The sequence below is a fragment of the Heliangelus exortis genome, chromosome 2 (assembly GCF_036169615.1).
Source record: "Heliangelus exortis chromosome 2, bHelExo1.hap1, whole genome shotgun sequence".
NCBI classification, from domain to species: Eukaryota; Metazoa; Chordata; class Aves; order Apodiformes; family Trochilidae; genus Heliangelus; species Heliangelus exortis.
Window position 1 is genome coordinate 7,140,753 of NC_092423.1, and position 15,693 is coordinate 7,156,445.

The 15,693-nt window shown below is 39.0% G+C and overlaps 1 protein-coding gene across 3 annotated transcripts in view; it reads right to left on the minus strand.

The window, feature by feature from the left end:
• The window catches only part of RHEB (Ras homolog, mTORC1 binding), a 39,746-nt gene that overhangs the window by 3,349 nt on the left and 20,704 nt on the right, over positions 1-15,693 (minus strand). For 2 of the 3 annotated variants that reach the window (XM_071734676.1, XM_071734675.1), the window contains exons 3-7: positions 10,971-11,038; positions 8,125-8,207; positions 3,983-4,039; positions 3,835-3,882; positions 3,228-3,309 (exon numbers count right to left, since the gene is read on the minus strand). In XM_071734676.1, coding sequence (XP_071590777.1) covers positions 3,228-3,309; positions 3,835-3,882; positions 3,983-4,039; positions 8,125-8,207; positions 10,971-11,038 — 338 coding nt within the window. The remainder of the gene's footprint in view (positions 1-3,227; positions 3,310-3,834; positions 3,883-3,982; positions 4,040-8,124; positions 8,208-10,970; positions 11,039-15,693) is intronic. The other variant, XM_071734677.1, reaches the window with a different exon arrangement.

Sequence of the window (15,693 nt, forward strand, 5' to 3'; positions counted from 1 at the left end):
CTTGTTACTCCCCAAATTCTTCCAGTAAAAGTTGGCTCCCAGCTTCAAAGTGGGTTTAAGACCAATGTGGATTCTGGTTGTTACTGTATATTGTGCTGGGATTCAGAAGCACTGAGCTACAGCTTAGGTGAAACAAAGGGAACTCCACAGTGCATGCTCAAAGCTCCTGCAATCAGCCAAAGCAGTTGAACATATCTGGTAATAATAAAGCAGCTTGAGAAGGTATGATAGTAACAGCCCAGAACAATCTAAATGAGGTCTGTTCCATTAAGTCTCTGAATTGCCTTCTCAAAGCCCAGGGATTTCCCCAGATGAGGGAAGTGCTGCTGGTATATTGGCTTCTCTGAAAAGTCCTCCCATATCACCCCTGTCTGCAGGAGCTCTTACACAGCCTCAAATATATTTAATATTGTGAACCTATGGCAGCCACTACCATTTATCACCTCAGCTTTCATCTTTGAATAGATGGAGAGTGAGAAAGTCACACCATTCCTAGAACACAGTATCTTGATAATTTGTGACAGAATAAACATAGTTTGTTGAAGTTAACCTATAGAACTATTTTAATTGCCCAGTATAGTATAGCTATGCTCCCAGGACTCTCACAGATGCTCCAAAAAGGGTTTTTTCTTTTTTGGTGAAAGCAGGGAGTCAATGCTTTCCCACCCTCTTGTAGGAAAGGAGCCTTTGCACCTGTTAGCACCTGTTAAGGGGGAGCACCTTCTCTGGTTTCAGCAGTTCCTTGCAAAGAGAACTGTTTAAAGGGCAGACCACATGGCTGAGTTTTGTTTAACTCTTTGCTTCTATAAAGATCATGCACCAAACCAATTTCACACCAGAGCACTAGAAACGGTCACACTTTTGCTCCACATCCACCAAATACAGATGGCAAAGTTTCAGAGAGAAAGGATTAACAGACTTCCTGCCAGTCAGGAAGGTCTCAGCTCTCTGCTAAAGTTCTTAAGCTCTAAATTCCCAATCTAGCCCAGCTCATCCCTTCAAGCATCACATTAGCTTTCTGTAAAGCAAACAGAACCTGAAGCTATTTTGGAAGGAGTTTAGACTTAATCTTGATAGGCAAGTTACATTTGCTGTACCAAGCCAATACAGGTGATGATTTGGAAAAGCCTCCAAGCAAAAAGTGCTGACAGACTTCTGTTTCCATTAATGTTGACTTACATAAGCTGAACATTTAGTACCAGGAGAATGACAACACCCCTTGTTACCACATTCAAAATAAACCCTTTCCCTGCCCTCCAAACCAGACAGTTTCGTAGTAAGAGAACATACCCTGTCTCAACAGAGGTCTTTGTATCAGCTGTTTTGATCCCATCAAACTAGGATTTGGAGGAAAAAACTCATGTGATTTAGAATGTTCCTGGTCTAACTCATAGGAAGGGATGCTACAATTCTTCCTGAAGTCTCACAGCTCTGGACTCCACACTTTGCTCTCAAAGATCAATCTCCCACCTCTTCAGAGGCCAGCATTTCTCTACAACCATATGCAACAAGACTGAGGCCCCAGTTCTGGGCTCCTTGATGCTTTCTTCCATACATCCCAACCTCCAAAGGAAGCACACCAGAGAAAGATGGTCACATGCTGTGGGTATCATCTCAGAAGTGACATCTGACCTAAACTTCTGAAGCCAGACAACTTTCAGGTGTGTTATGTATCTGTAAGGCACAAGGAGGAATTGTGTTTGAGCACCTGTTTCTAACAAGCTGTGTAAATCCAGAGGGAAAGCAACCTGTAACTGCTATTCTGAAAGATCCTGCTGAAAGGAAGACCTGAGCAGAACACCTTTGACAGCAAAAATTATCAAAACTTGTTTGCATAATTTGGAAGCACTGAGTTGATTTAAAATAAAGGGAGGGCAGGGGGGGAACCAGATGCTTTTAATTGATTTATTGAATTCAGTTTTCTTAGGTCTGCATTTGAAGCTCTTGAGCAGTACAAAGATACTGAGAAGTTTAATGTTTTCACAATACCCAATTTAAAAAGGTCAGTGAAAATCTTAGCCAGAAACAGAAGTACTGATAAACTAACTCCAAAGTTTTTCATATCTGGAAGGGGAGAAAATAATCCAAGTTCTTCCAGGGAAAATTCAACTTCACTCAAATAACTTGATAATTGTTGAAAACAGACATCAGACAAAACCCTTGATTTTGGGCATGGAGGACAGGGGAAAAAAAAGGCAGCTTAACCAAGTCCTGTCCTAGCTATAGGCCTGACCTTTTGATTGTGCTGATGTTATCAAGGAGGACAAGGATGTGATTTGCCAGGCTAAATATGAGACAGTGTAAGTATTTCTTCTGTATAAGAGCTTGTTTGTTTAGAACTAGGCTGACAATGTCCTTTTGACCTTATCATATGTCCAGATTTTCAAAAATGTTTGAGACATGTAGGGAAAAAAAATACAAATAAAAAAGAAACAGTGAGGAAAAATGGACAATTCCCCTCTCATCAGCAGTAGTTACTTCAAACCCCAACTAGGTGTGCTCTTGTATCTTAAATACCTAAAGTGGCAAATCAATTACAAAGTATTACTAACAGCCAGAGGAACAAATTGGAATACCAGAATTTATTTAGGAGGCATTTGAAGAAAGATAAGGCAACCAAGAAGATTATATTTAACATGTAATTAAGCACTTCCTGTGATAGGAAACCAGCAAACTATAGGGAACAATCTGGGCCATCCTGGGTCAGATTGTGCAGCTTCACTACAGCTATATCTTGGTAGTTTCTGACAGACACTACTCTGCAGCACTCTAACATTTTTTTTTTTTTGCTCCCCCTGCACACCCATGGACTCACAAAGCAATTATTCCCCACACTGCAAAGATGGAGCCTTGCCAAGCACCTTTTAACAAGAGGTTCAGCTCCTTACACCAGCTCACTCCTTCTGCAACTGCAGTGACCTCCTATTTAAGGTAACTGCAGCAGATCACAGACCCTGTTCTACCCACCACGTGGATCTGAGTTTGTGACAAAGTGTTCTGGTATGTTCAGTAAAGCTTAACTTTCAGTTCTTTGCTTCCTCCTTCCATGAGCAGTTGCATGGAAAAACTTGCACACATAAACCTGGATGCAGGCAGCCATTTTGTTTCCAACCATTTACACAAACTATCTGTAGAGTACATGCAAATACTTTAGCTTCCTTTGTTAAGTGAAACTGAGTCATTCCACTACATTGCTATTCTAATGAAGTGAATCTTAAATCCATTACCTGATTTTCTTTAGCAGAAGATTCCAAGAAAGCTGCATTCCAGGATTCTGCTAAAGCTTTCCCTTCTTCATAGCTGATCACCCTGACCAAAGGAAAAAAAAGTATGTTTCTTTATAACTTGCAAAAGATTTGGAATTTGAGACGTCAGGAAAGACCTTGGAGTACTGAAGCACATAATGCATGTAGAAGGAATGTTCTGTGAAGTCCGATCTGGAGCATTTGCTTTTGGGCTGCTGTCAAATACTCTACTAGGCCAGGCAAAACTTCTAAGTGACCCAGAAAAGCAGCTGTCCCGAAGTATGGTTTTGTTTGAACAATCTGTAATATCATCTGGTATTTTACAGTTGTGAAAAATCCACTTCTGTTTCTTGTTTTGAAAAAATCCCAAAGCATTAAACAACAATCACTGGAACCTCATAGCAAAAGTCAACATTACAACAGAAGTTCATGGTTCCTAGTTCACATTCTGGACAATTTATTTGCCAGCATCTTATTTTAACCTACAATCTGATTTTTGTAACAGAAAGCCAAGAACAAAACTAGCAGACTGGAGCCACAGGAATGTCGGCTGCTGTCTTGCATTTCACACATACTGGAGGTCACATACCGTTCCATATGCAGGTCTTTTTTATTTCCAACCAGCATAATGGGTATTCTGTGAAAAAAAGTTCAGAACTTCAGAACAGTTATAGTATACTGAACAAAGTACTAGTAACATGCCTGCAATGAAATGAGATGAAAGTGTCACTACTTACTGGACTTTTCCCACCATATCCAATAACTTGCCATGGATAACTTTTATCACTTCAAAACTGCAAAATAAAGGGATGAAGTCACACATGCACTCCAATGTTTATCCTTAATACCCAATACACAAGCAATTAAATGCATATGTAGGCTGCTGTTTAAAACTTACTCTATGTATAGTGGCAGAACTACAAAGAAGCTTAAAGTCTTACCAATTTGTGTACAACAAACAAAATGGCCTCAGAAGCAGCAAAGATTAGCATTATGCCTATCATTACAGCCTCCCCAGTTATATTTGCAGAAATAAACAACATTACCCAGGATTGATGCATCTAACAGAATCACTAAAGCCCCTCCCAGCTCTCATCTTTTTTTTATCTGCAGTTACAAGTTTAACTGGTAGAGTCCAATAAACCTGGATGAGCATGTCAAATTAAAGCAGTTTCAAAGAAAAACTATTTAGTTAAGCATAAGCATGCTTCATCTTGAGAATAAGTTGTTCTTAAAAAACACTTAGTTCATACAGAAGTTCAAGATGGTATCAAAACAGTGGTAATTCAAATACTTGTCTGTTCACCTACCATGTACATGAAAGTTTGGATGACAACAGATAAGCAGTTCCATGAAATACCAAGAAGTCAAAAACCTCACTAACAAAACCTACTGCACCTGACATTTAATAATTTGACAACAAGCTACAAATGGGGTTGAGGATCAAATGTTGTGCTCCTTTAATTAATTACAGTATGGAAAAATTGCTGGTACATGAAGTGCACACTCCAGATTTGTCTTGAGAGAGGAACAAGCTCATGCATGAGACACACAGCTAGACAACAAAAAATTGACCGAAACTTCCAAATTCCAAGGTTGTTAGCAACAGAGAGTGTCTTGACTTGTGTTGCATTTAAATTAGAACTGAAACTCTTAAAAATAGAGCAGCACTCAGACACACTTCCAACTCAGAGCTCTCAAAGAACTGGTGACTAAACCCACTATTCAAGATATTCGAATCATTAAAACTTCTCAATTCTGGAACAATAAATGTTACCATACTTAAGAAGGATTTTCTATCAAGTAGGTCAACTTGTCTGACTTCAGCAATAATTTTTTTACACTGAGTAGGACACAATACTTCTCCATGTTCAGCTAATAGTTTTGCTATAGCCTATCAAGAAAACAAGTTCTTCACAAACAGTAGCTTGACATAGTCTGGCACAACTTAATAGCATAATACTACTATTACCTAAAATTGTGGAATCAATCAAAGGACATTAGGGTTACAAAGAGCTTATGCTGAAATGATATTAGTGAAATTCTGTTCTCTGGAACTTGTCTTGGACTTTCATTTTTATAATTACTTCAAAAATAAAGAGTTAAAGAGTTGGCTGTCAAGAAGAGGTCAGAGGCATTGGTAGACAAAGAACTATGTGACCCTGCAAACTGAAAGAGGAATAAAAATGCTAAAAAAATTCTACTGCAGACCACAAAACTGTTTCTCAGTCTGAAGTAACAGGAAAGATGTAGCCTGCAAGCCACAGGACAACTGAATCACTAACACATCACTGCTTCCTTTCCACCATTAGATGTACTGTTTCCAGCATAGCCAGAAAATACCACAGCCCAGTACCCTGTAGAGTCCTCACCTGAGGTTCAAGTGCACAGTGCTGCAAAGTGTTCTTGTTCAACCTGGGCTTTTAATTTCTCAATCCTGGGTACCTATCTGCTTGCCTAGGACAGTTCACAATTTTCTCACAGTTCTCCATTTTTACTAAATACTACACATAAAGAGCCAACCTTTGTTGACAGACGAAGGTGAAAACAAAAAGGAAAGTGCTATTTAAACTCAAACATAACTCTGACACAGAAACAAATTGCTAGAGAACTGCCAGGATTGAAATTAGCTTGACCAGGTCAACTTAATGTTCCAGAAAGCTTTTCAAATTAATAAGGCTAGAAGGAGCAAGGACACATTTTGAAGACAGCTATTGACCAATCCACATCAAGTCGTGAAACAGCAAGAGATTTAGGTTACAGCAAACAGCTCAATGTGAAATACAACCAAAAATATTACTAACTGTCAGATAAAGGTGTTACACAAAATCATCGAACCTAGTAGCAAGACACATAATTGGAATTTAATTAAGATGAACTAGAGCAAAAGCCTCTCAGTAACCTTGCTGCTGAGAGCCTGGGAATATGGAAAAATGTAGGGCATCAGCTTTTACTCAAGTCCCATTTAAACTGCCCACAGGAGGTAGCAGGGAATATGATCATTTTAAAAGAGCATTTCTATTAAAGCTTGTTGTCAAAACTCACTGCTGCTGGATCAATACTCAGATCAATATACACAGTTTGACAGAAGTCAAGAGAGATGTAATTTGATTGCCTGGACAAGTCATCTGAGCTACCAGAGTACTGTGGAAGATCATTTCTATTGCCTAAACATCATCTTGGTAAAGAACGTAGGGAGTTGAACTACATAGGATCATTGATACTTTGAAATTTAAGGCAAGAAGCAAAAAAACCAAAACCAAAAAACAAAAAAACTCCACCAAACAAAAACTTGGAATAAACTGATCAAGACTAAAACACTAACGAAACAACTATTCACCAGTCTTAACATATATTTTTCTGTTAGTACTTCCACCATACCTTGGTTTCTGTTTTAACTGGTTGAATGCTACCACAGAAAACTGATTTTTCACTCCATTTGGGCTGTTAAGCTCAAGACAACATGAGGCAACAACTGGAGTAGCTGAAAAAAATTCCTTTAGCTTCCAGTCAGGCAGCAGCACAAGCTGCAGAAGCCTCCAAGCAGTCTTGGTTGATTCTACTCAGACGTTTTTGTCCTCACAGTACCACTTATGAATGAACATTTTTCTGTTCACTTTAGGAGGGGAGGATTTTCTACTTAAGCTTGTAAATACTCTTATTTCATACAAGCTAGTCAGCACCAACACTGAACTTATGATTACAAAAAAAAAAAAGGTAAGTAAAAAAAAAAGGTAAGTAGCTTTGTATCTCCAGACACACATGAAAGGCTAACATCTGTTACACTTCCTCCAGATCACACATGCTTGCCCTTCACTACTTCAGAACTAAAGATAAAAATGAAGAATGAAGGACGGTGACAATCTGTTCAACATTAAAGATCTTGCAAGCAATGGAAGTTTATGACCAGACCATAATCTTTCTTTGAGAAGCACAGAAAAGCCAACAGGCAAGTTGAAGAAAGAGGGCTATGGAGAAAGAGCACTTGAGATGATCAATTTTGGCTGATTCAGGGGAAAAGACACAGAATGTTTCACTCATAAAAAGCTGATCAGCTTCCTGGAAGTAGAAGGGAAGCATTAACTTCTCTTATACTTAATGAGAGTGAAAGGTCTAAGGTCTTCTGCATTTTACTCAAACAAAAATTTAAGAGAACAGGATTATTTTAGTTGTCCTGACAAAGCTGTTGTACAATATTAGAAAGCAGAGATCTATTCAAGAATTATCAGTATTCAAGTAAAGTCAGATGACCAGAGGAAGGGATAAAATGACAAATGTCAAACAAAGCCTTGGGAAGGATGAAATGTCTTGTAAATAAGTGTAAGAATGGACAGCTAACAGCAAGGATAAAATGGACACTCTAGGAAAATTTTCAATTAACATTATTTGCTGCAACACATCAAAACCAAGTCAACAGCCCATAAGTTACACATTTCCATTCACATAAAAACTCTGATGGTTAAGCAGAACAATCCACAACAAATCAAAGAAAGCTACAAGACTGAGGTACTGATCTAGGAACTAATGGAGTACTTCACATAAATGTAGAGTGCTCATCAGGTTTGTATTTGAGTCTGCCTTTATGTCTGATGACCTCTACTTAATCCTGAATTAATTCTATGTATTTTTACTTACACCTCAAAACAATATAGGTCAGCACTGTCTCATTTCTTATACAGCACCTTGTGTACTCATCTGCAAAGTGTCTGTAACATTTAGATCTGAGAAGAAATTTCTGTAAAACACATTTTTCCATTTTAATTCTAAGGGAAAGAGATTAAAAGAATTAAACACCAAGAAAATATAGCAGAGCCAGAAGCTGAACCCAGAATACATCTGGTTAATATATGAACCAGAAGAACACAACAGATTTTATTACCTTTTTATTGACGTTACTGAATAAACAAGAATGTAGCCATTGATGTCTATGGAGTAGGTCTGAGGAAATATGGAGTATTCATCCTGTGGAAGGAATATTGCATTTAAAATTACTGCCACAGTTCAGAACCTGATGCTAGCAGATCACCAGCAGATTAGCTGGTCTGTTGTAAGACATGAAGTGCAGACCACTCTGTACAGATAATAGTTTTAGAATTAGGTTTTTTCATTACAAGGTTTGATGAGAAATCTTTACCAAATTAAGAGAAAGCTGAGTCATCCTGCAAACTGACAAACTGATAAAGAAAAAACCTGTAGATTAAATGTTAGTTCTTAACATTTAATCTACAGCTTTTTTTGTTTATTCCCTCTAAGACTATGGATCAGCTAAAGCTATCCCCAATCCTCTTACCCTGCTTAATTATCAGTTTATATTAGAACAAATCATCCACTCTGTCCTGGCACTAATTAGCAATTATACCTCTTATCTTGCTAGCGATACATTTCAAATTCCTAATTTCAACAGATGACAACAGAATCTTACAATTCATAATTTCAAGTGGCTCTGATCACATCTAAATTACCCAAGGGGTCTGTAATAAAGTGAATAAATGTATCTCACCAACTGACTAAAGCTTCTCTACTGTATGTTAGAAATATAACCAGCTACTTCATGACAACCAGAAGTTTAGGTTATATGGCAAGCAATTAAAAAAAAAAAACCCCAAACAAATCAGAAATTTAATCACAATTTATTGCTTCTGCAGAAAAGAGATAAAATAGGTAAATGAAACATACTGACATATTACAGGAAATGCAACAAATGATATGAAACCTACAGTAAAACTAAGCTGTTCTAATATATATTCCCAGGAAACATTCATTTTGACAAGAGCCATACTTCTTCATGTACGAGTTCTCAAATTTTTAAACCTGTGCTCCCCAAGATGTTAATTTTAGCTTGAGATCACATAACCTCTCTGTATATTGTCGTGACTGAACAGATGGAGCAATGCCATCACATAGCTTAAATCCAGACAGCCAGAAGGAATCAAAACTTCCTTAACCAACAAATGAGGATGAACTCTTTATAAAAAAACAACTTGGGTGACGGAGCCAAAAAAGTCTGGAAGAGTAACACTTGACAAAAGATGCCCCTGTTTGCCTTTATTGCCACATGCTGTGCACAGCCCTCACTGAAATGCCAACCTGCCACTTCAGGTGATCCCAAAGTCAATACAGAAGGGACCTGAGCATGTCTGCACAGTCTGCATGTGAAACTGGTGAAAGTGCAAATCTACTTGATTTGACTTTACCCAGAATTTCTCAGCATTGCCCCCACTGGAATTTGGGATTAGGCAAGATTTTCTCTTGCACTCCTGTTTAACTGAACTACATACGTTTGGATAACTATGAAAGGTAAAGAAGCACAGGGCAGAAGAGGGGCACCAAGAAAAATAATTACCAAAACTCAACTGTTTCTAATTCATTACCTGATCTTAAGCTTGTTCTCAGAACAAAGATAAACTGCTACATGTCCTGGAACTTGTAGGTCAAATTAAGAACTTTCCCAAATGATAGAACAATGTAGCTACAACTTTTCAAATAATAACTATGTTTTCAAGCACATTACAAATCTACAATATAATCCTTGCCATGCTGTATAAACATGAGGATTCCCTATGGATCATTAAGCAAGACAGACTTGAGAAGTGAAACTGTTCAAGACACACTTTCCATAACCCAACATCATCTTTCCCCTCTCACCCTGTAAACCAGAACTCAAAGTCCTAGTCATTCATAGAACAGTCAAATCTGAAAATAACTACAGGCTGGGAAAGAAGTTATTTTGGTATTACAATATTGTACAATATTAAATCAACCCTGAAAATAGATCTCAGCACCTCACAGAGGTATTTTACTGGTGAAGTTACACTGCCTTACCAGAAGGTCATCTCTTCCTCAAAGAGAATCTTTTATCACTGCTACAATTTGAGATGTAAGGCAAGCACATTTCCAGTGGCACAAAGTGAAACCTATGGAGTTTGCTCTGCTGTTCACACTTCAGAGAATGCCCATTTCAGCCCTGCTCTCCTCTGCAGACTATTCCCCAAACAATCTTGCCTGTGTCACCAATATTGTATTTTTAAGCACTTCACAGACCTCTGCCAGATTGTAAGTGGATATTGTGTTGCTGATAGCACCACAAACTGACACCATGTAACTAACAGTGTGGTTATTCTTAGGTCATGTAGTTCTCTCCAAAAAAAGTGACCCAAGGTACCTAGAAGGTTACAACCCTTCTGAACAGTGGCTCAGCTATGAGCAACTGTCAATGCAGCTTTAAAGTCTTAAGTTCTGACAGCATATTTTACACTAAGACTGTTTAAAACTCACTTTGGAAAAAACCTGAAGGCATATCAGACCTCACAGAAGGTAAAAACAGTTAAGCAATGAAAAGCTTAGCACTTCTGTCTACTTCCCAAAACAATTTCATGGATCCAACTCATAGTGGTGTAGCTAAAGCACCCTAATAGGAAAAAAGATGTGAAAAAACCTACCCATGGTTTATTGAAGTGACATTTTCCATCTAAAAGCAAGACTGCTGGTTTAGTCCTTAAATATCAAGCAAGCTACTCACAAACTTTTGGTAACAGAGTTAAGGCAGTTTCTTCTGCACTTGTTTAGGCACATGTTCAATAGTCACAAAAAAAACCCCAAACAAACAAAAAACACAACCCCCAAAAATAAAAATTCAACAAAACCATTTAAATAAACACTACAGAAAAATTGCTCTTCAGTGATTTAATGATAAAGTCTGAAGAAAGATTTAAAGAAAGCACTTACTTGGCCAGCAGTGTCAACCAGCTGAAGATGATATTCTTGCCCATTTACTGTGATCAGCTTTGTAAAAGCTGGAACAAATCAGAAACAGGTACAAATTTCAGAACTACAAACAAGGAAAGGATCAGAATTCACTCATCTTTGCCATTGCAGACAATGCACTAAGAAAATTAACTTTATTTATAGGCTTTAAACCACCAGTCAAAGGCTAGATCAGGTGGCTCTATTCTTTACTAGCATAGCACAGACAACAAAATTCAGGAATTTACTTCAAAATGCGAAGTTTCAGAAGATCCTCACACTGGATGTAGCAGTTTATCCTTTACTTAGAAATGCAAGTAAAAAGCCTTTTTTACTTTTTCCTCCTTAGAGACTTCAAGGCAACTGTAATTTGTGGTAACACAAGCCACTTAAATACATTTAGCATCAAAGCTAACTTTGTATTGTAGGATATTTTCCTCTGTCTTCGAGCAGTTTAACAAAATCAATTTCCTAAATGTAAATACCATGAGGTAAATGATTTGGACTTAAAATTCTTTGAGGGCTAAACCACATACAGCCTAACTTATGCATAAACTAAACCTACATAATGAGAATTTAATTAGAATCACAGAATAATTGGGGTTGGAAGGGCCCTTATAAGATCATTTAGTTCCACACCCCTTGCCCCTGCAGGGACATATCCCACTAGACTGTTCTGCTCAGAGCCCCATGCAGTCTGGCCCTGAACACTTCCAGAAGCTCACCACGTTGCTACCAGCCTAATCTTCAGTCAGGGCTTACATCCAGTCCCTGAAAGCTTCTCTTCTTAAGATTCAGGGAATGTCAACGTGCTGTCAGCTGAGGAATCTTACTCAGTGTTTGCATTATGCAACTGCAAAAGCAGTGTCACAGCTCTTGGAGGAATAAAGCACTACTGAGCACTACATGTACCAACCAGAGCACACAAACCTGACTCCAGAGGTTCACTTTGGCTTTTGTGTTCTGTTCTAGTCACAATTACTGGACACTACTGATATATTGAACGAAGTCTGTGTTGTCCTCTGGCTGAGTTGGTTTTCCCAAATACTAACAGCCCCACCTTTCACTGCAGTGATGAGCAGGGTAACAACTAACACTGCTGAGACCTGTTCATCCCACTCTAAATTGCCCAGCAGTTTCCTGAAGCTGCAAATGGGAATGTTCTCAGTCCCACTGTGCACTCCTCTGCCTACGCTTTCAGGGCCTTGCACAGGGTCTCCTAGAAGCTGAAGTTTGCCAACTTTCCTCCTCCCCACCAATGCTCATTGTTCTGTCAAGTTTCCACAATGTAAGTATTATTTATCTTGAGTGGGCTGAAATATTTGAAACTGGAGGTTTCAGCCCACCTAATAAATCAAAGAACATTAAAAAACAAAACGAAAAAAAAGTAAACCAAACAGCAAATCCAAACTAGCAGAGTGTCTAAATAAAAAATAAAGCATTCCTGCAGTATCCATTACAATACTGACAAGTGCAATTTGAAATGGAACCTTAAAGAGAGAGCTCTACCTTACCCCTGTCTATCCCCTAAAAAAGCTGCTTTAAGACATGTGCATGCGTGCTGCTAAAGTCATTGTCTGGGTGCTGTTGTCACCACTGCACAAAACTTTAGGGTTATGAAGCAAGAATCACATCAGCTTTTTTGACTTGGAAAATACAATGGTGGGGACAGAAGCAACTGTTTGAACAGATGTTAACGCCCAGCGTTGCTATATACAGTATCACCACATCAGATGGAAAAGGGACTCATCTGGAGGGGCACAGCATTAACAGGTACATTAAAAGTAACAGTCTCCAGTCTCTTGACACCTTATATACACATCAAAGCACTCTGCAATCAAAGCAGCTTTAAGAGCTTCACGAAGTTAATATTTAAAAAGGGACAGAGACAGATGGCAGCTTTTTCAGACTCTTCTAGAAGCTGAGAATAGTCCCAGCAAAGACATCATCATCATTATTGGTACTAGAAGCAGAGTGTGACAGAGCCAGGAAAAGGGAAACAGTGGAGGAGTCACCACAGACTGGGTGAGGAAACTGTCAGTTCAGTGCAGAGGCTTGTAGCACCAGGAACAGCCCACTGCATGAACACAGATCTGCTTTGACGCCGTCATAATTAATGACTTCCATTTCCTTGATGAAGCTTTAAAAAAAATATTCCAGATAAGAATTTCATCTTGGGAAAAATCTGCAGCTGCATTAAATGTGAGCAGCGATCCACAGATCCCCTTGATCCAGAGGAAGTGTTCACTTCCAATTTCATCACCTGCCATTCTGGGATGCGCTGCCTTCTGCTGTGCCCACAAGCAAGATCACAGCACAGTATGGCTCCTCCTGGCATGCCAAGGACAGATTTCAGCAGATTTGAACAATCTCTGCAGTCCTAATCGTAACCTGAGCATCTGTGAAATGCTGACCATCAGCTGAAGCATGGATAAAGCCTGCTGTAGCTCCATGAAGCACACAGAGTGGAACAGGACATGCTTAGAGCATGCAACTTGAGTGTAGCTGTAATCTCCACCTTCACATACAAGTTTCTAGTTCTGATGCACTGCTTAAACTTGGAGAATTTGGTGCTGCCGCACCAAAACCAGATCTATGTGTACAGTGCAGGGTGCAGCAGTCAACAGCTGCATTGTAAAGAACTACAGCCATTTTGCTGTCAGAGAAAGCCCTGGTAAAATTACATGCTGAGGCCAGCCCTGAATGCTGCTGCAGTTCAGCAGAAGGGCATCTTGCACAACAACTCCATCAGATGCTGATTATCATTACCCTAAAATCAAGTATATTTCAAATAGACTAACATGAATGAAATTATCTCCATATGTAACTCAAAGGAGAGCTGCTGTGAAAACAAGGTATGATAAGAAATCAGTACCAGGCATACAATGAATGCAGACTTTCAGATCCATAGTGCCACTGAGTAATGGTGTGAGGTACTGTTGCAGAGCTACTGACTGGTACCTAAATACAACCACCTCATAAAGGCTCCTGGGTTACTACCCTTTGCATCCCTTTCTACTTGTCTTCATTCTAAAGCCAATGTCTATCACTAATCTGCCAAGACATCTTTGACAACACTGAGAAATGTAATGCACTAGAGCTAGTTTAAATTTTTCTCAGAAGCCTCATTTCCAACCCCTGAGAAGGCTGCTTATCAGCAACTCTTCCTACAGGAATCACCTTCATAACTACTAGGGTGCCCTTAGCCCCCTCCCCTTTCTAATACACTTCTACTCACTATGGTATTAAAAAACATGGGATAGAGGTAGGAAGCCCTTGGGGGAAGACCTCCTTCCATTAGGGAGCTACTGAACCCATTCCAGAGAGAAAGAAAGACAGAGTGGTGCAGTGCTAGGAGCCTCTCCAAAACTGCAGAGAAAAGCAGAGAGCAGCCAGAAAGGCCTCAGAGGAGCCAGAAGAAACATTTTTGAGTCTTGGGCAGTCACGCCAGCTTTCCTGCTACATGAATCCACTGAATTAATGATAACTGAAAGCATCCCTGTGAAGATGGGTGAGGAGAGTTATGTCTGCATCTTCATTGCCTATTCCTTCTGACCCATTTGCTTTGGGTTCCAAATTAAGATTCCAGTAACATTTATGTGGTTAAAATTGTCTAAGTGCTGCAGGGATAATCCTTCTCTTTCCAACACTCCTGCAAAGAATCATTCCACTGGTTTATCAGCCTGGCTGTCTCAAGAAGACACCAATCACAGTGCAACTGCTGCTGGGACATTCAGAAAGGGAAATCCCATTTTGCTAAGCAATAAACTCTCACTGCTGCTGCCACCACAAAATGCTACAACTTACTCTTCCTGATACACAAGTTCAGTAGAAGCAACTAAATTCACCACGCTCATTAAATAAACTAACTTTTCCAGTTGTGTTGTAATGTAAGCAAAGGAAATTGTGAAAAGCAGCACTGAAGTGGTGTTGACTTTGTCAACAAACACTAACTGAAATCTGATGCAGCTCATTTTGCCCTTAACACTTCAAAAGAAGGCAGAGATTTTTTTACACATTGTAAAAATGAAACTACTAGAATACCAGGTCTCATTCCTATTGTTCGAGACTTATTTGCTTTGCAATCTGTTCCAGTAAGAGTCAAACTACAGCTTGCCTTCTGTACAATTTAGCTTTAGATCCATTTTTCTGTGCAAGTGTTATTTGAAGACAAAAAAAATCATAAAGATCAAGCTACCAGCAGTACCACAGCTGTCTACCCTTTCATCAGTGCTGGTAGGATACTGCAATAAATCATCAGTAACAATTTTCTAGAGACAAACCCAGAAATTATGTAGGTCAGTCTATCCTTCAGCACATTTTTTTTTTCATTTCCAAGCTCTGACACTAAAGCAGGCCCAGGTGCTAGATAAAAGTGAAATGCTATTAAATGTGCTATAACATACTGGAAAAATGGAACATACTCCAGCACCAGTTTTACTCGAGTAATCTGGACTTCTCAACCCCTTTTGCCAGCATGGTCAGCCAGGTTTGAAATTACAAGCTAAGAAAACAATGCAAGAGCTGATCACATACTTTGAGTCCAATGAGCCAGCACAGAATCAGAACCATACATCTGTGAGTGTCAAAAGACTGGACTGATCAAACATACTTTAAAAAAGCACTTTAAAAAGATCAGTAACTTAAGTCACAAGAATGATTTTATATTAATCCCACCAGAACTAGTTTCACGTCTTTCTTAATA